The 9,723-nt window shown below is 40.2% G+C and overlaps 2 protein-coding genes across 3 annotated transcripts; one reads left to right on the top strand and one right to left on the bottom strand.

Moving 5' to 3' along the window:
- Positions 1–849: 849 nt before the first annotated feature.
- On the bottom strand, positions 850–6,312 carry LOC116787099 (putative Dol-P-Glc:Glc(2)Man(9)GlcNAc(2)-PP-Dol alpha-1,2-glucosyltransferase). The gene is made up of 3 exons (XM_032688408.1): positions 6,090–6,312; positions 5,582–5,779; positions 850–3,040 (listed from the first exon to the last, which is right to left on the bottom strand). The coding sequence occupies exons 1-3, from the start codon at positions 6,252–6,254 to the stop codon at positions 1,985–1,987; spliced, it is 1,419 nt and encodes a 472-aa protein (XP_032544299.1). The 5' UTR covers positions 6,255–6,312; the 3' UTR covers positions 850–1,984.
- TPRKB (TP53RK binding protein) lies at positions 6,309–9,134 on the top strand. Of its 2 annotated transcripts, none has more exons than XM_032688412.1 (4): positions 6,309–6,633; positions 7,371–7,493; positions 7,772–7,945; positions 8,753–9,134. In XM_032688412.1, the coding sequence occupies exons 1-4, from the start codon at positions 6,493–6,495 to the stop codon at positions 8,837–8,839; spliced, it is 525 nt and encodes a 174-aa protein (XP_032544303.1). In that variant the 5' UTR covers positions 6,309–6,492; the 3' UTR covers positions 8,840–9,134. The 2 variants fall into 2 exon arrangements, with proteins under 2 accessions (XP_032544303.1, XP_032544304.1); XM_032688413.1 differs by lacking the exon at positions 8,753–9,134 and adding an exon at positions 8,557–8,652 and having other exon boundaries at positions 6,332–6,633.
- Positions 9,135–9,723: the final 589 nt, after the last annotated feature.

The following is a 9,723-nucleotide window of genomic DNA, read 5'->3' on the forward strand; positions in this document are numbered from 1 at the left end:
CCACCTGAGGCATCTTCTTGCCTTTTTAGGGCTTAGTCCACCTGAGGTATCTTCTTGCCTTTTTAGGGCTTAGCACTGAAGGGATGGGCTCAGCTGTCCATCTGAGGTATCCCCTTGCGTTTTTAGGGCAAAAAGTCAAAGCCCGCAAACTCCTGGAGTGCATAAATCATTAACTATTTCAGTCTCTGACACATCCAAAAACAAAATTGGAAGCAGAAGGCACACAATACTTCCCCTCCCAATCCATCACACTGAAATTACAAGAAAATATCCTGGACACTGCAAGAACCACACTGGATTCTTGAAAAGCAACCCATTTCAGGTTTCTCTTGTCCCCTCAACTTCATGAAGCAAATAGGGAGTGAGTGAAAATGGCTTTCCCTATGGTACACACATTGGCAATTACCAGCAATTACCAGCAAATTACCAGGCTGGCAAGAAGCAAACAGTAAGCTGGCAAACAAATTCAATACAAACACACCTACTCACTGAAGAGTGGCTTTAGGGTTTCCTTAGAAGAAACAGGGCTGCAAATACATTGGACAGGATAATCTGAGTTCACCACATTAATCACAGTATTAGTACAGGGAAGGAACTGAGCCAGGACATTGATCTGCATATTGTAAAAGAAAAGAATAACAGCACTGATCCAAGTCCGTAACTCCCCAGTACTGACCTTCTGAGAAACAATACCATTTCAGAGTGTCTTGAGTGGCAATAATCTGGTATGTTTGCATAGATTTGGCTGCAGTATTTTCATTACAGGAAAATAATGAATTTAAAGAGGCTACACAGTACCTGAAGTTTCGGCCGCCACCCTCCCCTGCCACATATTTTAGTAATCAAATATTTTTGAGTCTTAATAAAGTTATTTACTGACAGGAACCATTACAGCCTTCATTTATTCTGATGATAATGCACACTAGATGCTTTTAAATATATAGAGAGAGATATATATAGAGATATACACACACATTGTATTTTTTACCTTTGTAAAACAAAATATATACACCCAAGTCCCATTAGATACATATAAATATGGAAAACATTTCAAAGAATAATTCAGTAATGCCATTAGTATTTCTTGAAGATTACACATCAAAGATCTTTGAAACACTCAGCTCAACCTGGGAGTTCACTCAGAGCCAATTTCAGTACAAACTTCTGAGTACACAACCACAGGACATAGGAGCCTGATTATTTAAGAGACTATTCACTGGGCTGTAATCCACTGTGGAACCACTCATCTGACATATGTAAATGACTGCTTCTAATAGGTCACATTACCAACCGCAATTTACCTTTTGTTGTACAGTAACATTTATTCCCCAAAGAAGGTACATGCACACAGCCTCCGCGGTGTTTTATAAATATCAGTTTGAAATAAAATGTTCAAAATGCTCCAATGATTTAAGAGCCTACCTTCTGTTTGCAAAACTAAAGTAAGCATTTACTGACAAAAAAGAAATGAAAATTCACTGGGATGTAGGAGGTTTTGAAAATATTGTACTTTAGTAGTGGTTCATACCTTGACCATTAGGAAACCTAGAAGGAAGTGGCCTGATCCAAAGAATAAATATGCACATGGATAAATAAACATAATGGTTGAAATCCTTTTTTCAAAGAGAAACCTCTGAAACATAAACTGTCATACCTTCAAGGGCATGTTATATATTTTATTATAATGAAAAATGATTGTAAACATCTCCCTCATTTTACATCTATTACAGAAAGGTGTTCTCACACTTCTCCTCATATTGAATTTGTTAATTCTCATAAATTCAATGTATGGAACATCTTCACATTATAACATATCAGATCTTGCATTCAGCTGCAAGAATATAAGCAAAGAGCTTACTTCCCCAATTCCAACCGGGAAAATTAGCCCTCGCATGATGCAAAACATACTGTTTCACTCCAGAGTCCAGTCCTGAAATAGAACTGGGTTTTCCTACCTGTAAAAGTATTCAAAAAAAAAAAAAAGTTACCACATAAACCTCTGTATTTCATCACTGTTTTCCCACCGGAATGTTCTGTTTAGAAAAAGATAAAAAGTTACAGCATTTACTACAATATAAAAAGCCAGCTCCAGAAGTTGTCTATACATAGATGGAAATGGAATATTGAGCCTATATATTAAGAATGGCAAAATAAAGTAACGAAATTCTAGCAATTTTTGAGGAACTGTGACTGCTAATAAACACACAAAATACATCAAGATCCAGAATATCGATTTTGATTTTAGTGTATCAGTAAAAGTCCAGCCAGCAAATATATAGAATGGAACCAATACATATTTTACAAGCTCGTGTCTTTGGAACACTTTTCTCCAGACATAAAATGTGTAATGTCTGTTATCTGCTAGTAAATACTTATGAACATAGGTAAATTTCCAGATCAGGAATAAAGAGATGATGGTGATTAAGCTGTACTGCACAGGGTGCTTTCGCAATGACAGAAGGAATTTCCTGATTTTAGTAGGGGTCAATAAATGAGGGAATGAAAAAAAAACAGTAAAGGACAGAAAATAAAACAGCTGAGGAAAGTGCAAACAGGCTTCATGGCTACTTCTGTCACCAACAACTATTCCACCATTGATGATAACAAAACCAAAGAAGACAGTTACTAATATGATGTACGGCCAAGTTAAAACAGTAAGTGTAACTAAGTTTTTAGGTGATATGAGATATTTAATAAGAAACTGCAATATTCTGGTCAAATCTGAAAATGATCCTTTCTTGGAAGAAATCTTTTCATCTTTCTTCTTCTGTAATTCAGTCTTCCAGGCTTCATTTAGTTTTTCTGCCACAACATTTCCAGCACAAAAAACTGTCCACACAATATTTGTCTGACGAAACATGAAGCCACAAAATCCCAGGAGAGCTGATGTTTTATGGTTACCATAAAGGCACATTAAATAGGCAAAGAGAGTAAAAAATACTGAACCCGGATCCGTATAATAAAGGAATGTAAAAAAGTAAAGGGTGGGAAACATTGCAAGAATTAATGTAGACAAGATTCTCTGGAAGCCAGACACAGCCTAGAGAAGAAGCAGAAAAATACGGTTAGCCAACGTCCAACAAAACAGAATAACAAATTAGAAGAAAATTTGTATCATTCTTGAGAATTCTGTTAACACAATGTAATATCTCCTATGCTCTTTGGTTCCATTACTGCACAAATACCGTTTTGTTAACCTCCTGCTATGTTAACGTAGTATTGGACTACACAATGTTAAAATCCAAGTGAAAGTACAGAACATTACTGCAGGTGAGTTAAAAACATGGCAACAAAAATACACCAACTTCTTTCGTATGTCAGGTGTGCACATATTTGTGGCATTAAAATCACGGTGGGAGCATAACTGGTCCCATACCTAGGATGAAAGAGCTACACTAATGGGCAAAAGGAAATAAAATCAATGTTTTATGCCCCTGCAATCTCATCATCGGATTCTGCTTATCTGTGAGACAGCACCGTTCTATGCCTCTACTATCACCTCTTTTGAACCCAGTACATGAGTGGCCAGCTCCAAGTTTCTAATCTACAGCGAAGCTTTTATTGTTTATCCTCATTATAATTCATGAGTTAGAAAAGAAACTTTAAAAAAGATAGAAGACCATGCAGTTAAAAACTCCTCCTAATTATCCCACTCACAACATGATGCAACATAAATCACAACATTAAAAAATTTTGCATGATGTCTCTGAATGATGTAGCGTGGGGTGAAACAGCCACTTACCACCCTACAGAAAAGAGGAACAGACAAAATGCTGAGCTCAAAAAAGTGCCAAAAATACCACTACATTTCCCAATGCTTAGCCTACTGTCATAAACCCTTTTTCTACATTTATATTTCCACTTACAAGTATAAAATTAAGTGTTCTGAAAATGGAAACAATTTATTGGATCTGATCCAATTCTGTAGAGTGGATGTGCTTAAACATGAAGAGGCTCCTGTAAGAAAATACATCAAAAGAAATTCTCTTTATAGAAAAAAGTGTTTTTAAGGTTAAAAGTCAAACACTAAGTAACTTTACTAAAGTTAAAGATTTTTGAATAGACTGTTAATCATTGAAACAATTTACCTACTGTAGTGGTGTATTCTCCAGAACCTTAAATATACAGCATTTTTGTATCCAAGTTGAACTGTTATGGTCTGGATGTGTGGACAGCTAGACAGGTAATAACTATCCCACTGTACCCAAAGGACAGTAACAATCGGAGTATCATAGAATCTATACTGGGACCTGTCCTCCTTAATGTCTATGACTAGAAGGCAGCAAATGTACACTATCAGCAAGTCTGTAGTTGACACTATTGGGTCCCACTTGGGTGGGACCAAGCAATTTGCTAAAGAGCAGAGTTGTCATGCAGATTGACCTAGACAGGCTGGAGGAATGGGGCAACAAAAATATTATGAAATTCAACAAGGATGAATCCAAATGCCTGCAGCTGAAAAGGAAGAAATCCCCACAATGAGGGGCTGCTGCTCTGTGGAAAGGGACCTGAGGGTCTTCAGAGGTAGTGAGGTGAACATGAGGTGGCAGCATGCCCTGGCACTAAGGAAGAGCAACAGTCTCCTGGACTTCATTAACGAGAGTAGATCAAGTGAAGTTATTATCCCTCTTTACTCTACTTGTTAGGCCGCACCTAGAATACCACGTCCAATTCTGTGCCCTGATAAAAAAAGCCCTTGTGAACTGTAATGGTAGAGAGCCACCAAGACAGCTTGGGGCTGAAGAACCTGCCCTGAGAGGAGAGGCTGAGGGAGCTGGCCTTGTTCAGTCTGGAAAACAGATGGCCTGGGGGGACCAAACAGCAGCCTACCAATACACCTAGGATGTCATCAAGAGAGCCAGGCTGTCAAAGTGGTACACAGTGAGAGGACAAGAGGCAACAGGAATAAACTGAAATGAGAGGTTCAGACTGGAATTACGGACAATCTTTTTCACCGTGAGGCCAGTCAGTCATGAAGCAGATTGCCCAGAGAGGTTGTGCAGTCATCCATGGAGTTTTCCAGGCTCCAGTCCTGAGCAACCTATCTGATCTCAAGACTGGCTTGTGCTGGGATAGAGGGTGGCCTTCCTAAGGTCCATTCCACCCTCAATCATTCTCCAGTTTTTTGCAACTTGAATTATTCTCCATTTCCAAATACTGACATCAAGCCTGGTATCGTTCTAAAGAACTCAGTTTAAATACAGCCCACAGGGCTGCAGGATTCTGCAGTTGAAGGTTTATGAAGAGTCTTAAGCAATTCCAACTAGATGAGCATTCAGACATTTGGATTGTAAGTCTGTATGCATACTAACTAACTTTTCTTTCAATAGGACTCCTTATAGTTATGTGCAAGAGTAAATTTTTAGAGGATTGCACCTTGAGTGAGAAAAATAGAAATTAAAAAAAAAAAATTAGAGAAAAAGAATGGGCCTCCCTGGCCAAACTGGTGGCAGTACTTACAGACTTACAGTCATATAAAACTGAGGACAGCTCACGTATATAGTATTTAGTGAAGGGGACATATACTAAGCCATCAAAGTTGCTTGTACGACCGCATAAAACTATTTTACTTTGACCATACCTTATTCTTCTGATGGATCTTGAACAGAAGCAAATATAGTAAATAAAAGTTCCCAGCGCTGAAGAGGAGGTTGATAAACCTGAGCATTCCCACAGAGCACACCACGCTCCCGGTCCATCCGAGGAGCCACGCCGCGGGCTTCACTACTCCCACCGAGACCAGGTACAGGCCAGGCAGCGTGGTGATCATGGGGTCCCACTGCACGGCCGACAGAGAGAGAGACAGAGAGGGTTACGGAGCAGCTCCCACAAAAGGGGCCAGAGACGCGCGATGGTTCGGGCACACCACCCGCGCCGCGGCCCGCTCTGTCAGCCCGGCTGTTCAGCGGACTTCTGGCATTATTTACACTGAAGGTTTTGAACGCTGTGTGCCCTGGCGCTGCTGCCCCACCAAGGGACAAAACGAGCGTTCGGGCAACAAGGACGGCAGGTGAGTCCCTGCGTTCAGACATCCCCGACCCCGAGCGACAGCTACGCTGCTGCGGCAGGGATGCTGTGAGGATCCTGACCTGCAGGAAGCGGCCGTGGCAATAGGCCTGCGCCTGCGGGACGTGGAACACCTCGTCCATGTAGGGCCCGCGCTGGCGGCGGCTGATGGCCGCGAAGAGCAGGCAGGACAGCAGGAAGGCGCCGCTCATGGCCCCGGAGAAGCCGTAGGCCTCAGAGCGCTCCATGCCGCCGCCGCGCCGGCCGGGAAAGGCCGCCCTTCCGGGGAGGGACGGCGGGAGGAGCCGGCGCGTCCCGTCCGCGGCAGCTGCCGGGCGGGAAGGGGCGCGGGGGGTGCGGCCGCCTCTGGCCCGCGCGCGTGGGGGTTGTCTGTGGGAAGAGCTGAAACCCCCCGGTCGGAATGCCTGGGTGTTGGTAGAGCCGTGTTTTCGGCGGGACAAGCGGGCGCCTCTCCGTGTCCCCAGGATGGAGCGGACGCACCAGCTGGAGCTGTTCCCTAACTACAGCGTCACGCTGCTTCTCTTCCGACACGTGAAAAACGCCGCTGCTCTACGGAAAAAAGCCATGGAAGGATCCATCGAAGGAGCGCTGATAAACCCTGCGATGGTGAGTGAGCCTTTGTGCTGTCCTGTTTGCGTGGAAATCCTCGTGGGAGCTCAGGGAAAAATGACCTGGGCTTGTAGTCGCTGTCACACGACTTTATTTGCGTTACATTTCCTCCGCACTCTGCTCAAACACCCTTCTTTGATTTCATTATTGTGTCCTACAGCGTAAGGGTTCGTCTGTGTAAAACGAAGAGCCATGGCAGGATTGGCCAGAACAATTAATTTCACATCCTACTAAATCAATGGCCTTGATTAATTTCACATCCTACTTGGTGGAGCTACTTAAATCTACTTCATGTGTAAAATGTAATGGTACTTGCTTCATGCTGTCAAATATGTACTATTTGGGCCCTTTTTTCTCATTTAAACCCGTAACTAGTTTCAGAATCTAGTCTTTTTTTTGTTAGAATTAGTAAAGCAGTAGTTAGGGAAGGGGGGAAAAGTAACTGGCAATTTATTGACAGAAGATTCATTAACATGATTCTTTTTTCAGAAGATTTCAGTAACCTGATTGAGAGAGGGTAATCTTTATTTTTATGACAAGTATTACCTCATGCAGGAAATAAACACATTGACTTTGGAAGAGCAAGAATTACTAAAATAACGAGGAGGATACTGTTTTGTTCACTTCTATGACTGCAGACTTAGGCAATCAAAATTAAGTGGTCAGGAGTTTTTTCAGATTTTCATAAACAGTATGTTAAATTTCTGTGTAATGGTTTCTGTCATATTTTACAGATTGTAGATCCTTTTCAAATTCTCGTGGCAGCCAACAAAGCAGTACATCTACAAGAGATAGATAAAATGAAGACCAGAACTCTCTATGCAGAAATTATTTTCAATCTTTCACCAAACAATAATGTAAGATTTACTGAATACATTTCTTTTTTTTTGCCAGAGCTTACTAAGATCCACACAGCCAAACTAAAATTCAGAGTTTACCTGCCTAGTAATAGAAGTTACTGTTATTTTTAATAACACTAATACGCTGTTATTGTTTATAGCTTGTCAGAATTGCATTAATGTAAAACATTTGTCAAGTTATACTCTTGGTGTGTTTGACCCAGTAACTAAAAAGATTGCTTATATGTAGCAAGAAAGTGACTCATAATATTTTTATGTTTTTTATCTTTTCTCAGATTTCAGATGCATTTAAAAAGTTTGGCATTTCAGACAGTGACACAGCAGTACTCATTGTTCTGCTGGATAGCTACAAAACTGTAAATCTGGAAGATATAGCATCACAAGTGGAAGGCCAACAGGTTTCTCTAGATGAACTCCCCCAGCTAACAGACACTGCCAGAGTTAAAAAGGTGTGTAGCCAAAAGAGAAGAGAAAAGGGATAGTTTATTTAATTGTCTGATTAAATATCAATGGACATAATTAACTTAGCATGTATATTTCTTTAACTTAGGATCTGTATTTCTTTAGTTTCCAGTGAACCTTGATCAATTATTTCTTAAATTTTTTTAGTTGAAACAAGTTCTAGTTGTCACACTTCAACATCACAAAGTTTAAGTCTTCAAATTATTAACATTATCATAAAAATCAATTCCAGATTGCTGCCTACCATTCAGGCACTTTTGCTTCCTGTTTTCTCAGTCAAATATCTGTTTAATTAAAAATTCCAGTCCTGAACAGTTTCATAATCTTAGGCACATAAATAGCCCCAGTATGGGTGGCTAAAATAAAAACGTGCTGGTTAGCTGTTAGGAGCTGTCTTAGGGCATATGTGCTCTTAACAGATTAGATAGGTATCTTGGAGCATGTGTGTTCTACATGATAAAATTCAAGTAACTTAAATCATCTTGATCGTGTCCATCAAAGTAATGATAGGAGACACATGAATAAAATTGGACAAATCATAGCATTTAACATGTGGAACCACAAGTGCTGCTCTCATTCAGTTTCTTGATTTCCTTAGTCTTGCAGTTTCAGAATTTGCTTGGTTCCTCAGTCTCGATTTTGTCTTGCAGTCACAAGAAGAGAGGAATTTCCAATGTAAGAATGGCAGAGAGGGGAAAATTTTTTCATGTATGTATGTATTTTTAGAAGCTATGTGATAATTTTTTCCTTCCTTATACAGCTTTTCTGTTTTTCTTGTTCTTTTTTTTCTGCAGATATACAAAGTTACTCCACAAGAAGAAAAAATCAGCACCTTATTGGATAGTGTTGTTTGCAGAATGTCAACGAAAGATGTCTTATGAAAATGTGGAAATACATTTTTTAAAAGGAAAAAGGACTTTTTAAGGTGTAAAAACACTTCATTGCAGTTCATCTTGCATTTCAGAGAAAGTGGAATAGTACTGAGTAGTTTGATGACATCTGATCTTTAACCAAGTTTGGATACCAAGCTTAGTAATCTTATCTGTGTTCTAAGCACAGAGAGCAATTCTGCCATGCAAAGCAGAATTTGCCTTTGGTATTTCTGTCCTTTTTCTTTACAAGGGAAAATTGCCAGTGCTCTAAGCTGAACATAAACAGAAGGATTGGAAATCTCTACTTACTTTTCTCTTTTATCAACAATGTTTTGCCAGTCCCAGACAGGATTCAAACATTCTAAATAATTTTTATTAACCCTCCCCGATTTGTTTTATTGGTACACTTGATGGATGATACTCTTTTAAGGATACTACTGCCAGAAAAGGTGTCTTTATGGCCCAAGTATTGCTGATGGACTAGAAAAAGGAAAGTTTCCATAAACTATCAGCAGCATCTCCCTCCTTGTGCTAATGGTATAGAGCACTTCAGTGTTGGTGTTAAAGGATAATGAGTGGTGCTTTTACATTATAGCACTGGATTATGCACGGTGATGCTGACTTCCTAGGGCCTAGTTCCAGGTGCAGAATTCACAGACAAATTTGCACCATACATTTATTCACTTAAAATTGTCAATACAGCTTACACGGCGTTCTGAAAAGATCGTGGAACTTGTTTTGGTTTTTTTGAACCAGTGTTAGGAAAGGCCATCAAAGGGAAGTAGGAAGACTATTGATTTTCCAGTAGTCACGAGGTGCAAGAGCCCTGCATGAGTATCATTTAATCACACACAGGCACCCTGTTTAAGTAAAACTACTGTCCTAGTTAGGTA

This window comes from Chiroxiphia lanceolata, chromosome 5 (assembly GCF_009829145.1).
Source record: "Chiroxiphia lanceolata isolate bChiLan1 chromosome 5, bChiLan1.pri, whole genome shotgun sequence".
Lineage (NCBI taxonomy): Eukaryota > Metazoa > Chordata > Aves > Passeriformes > Pipridae > Chiroxiphia > Chiroxiphia lanceolata.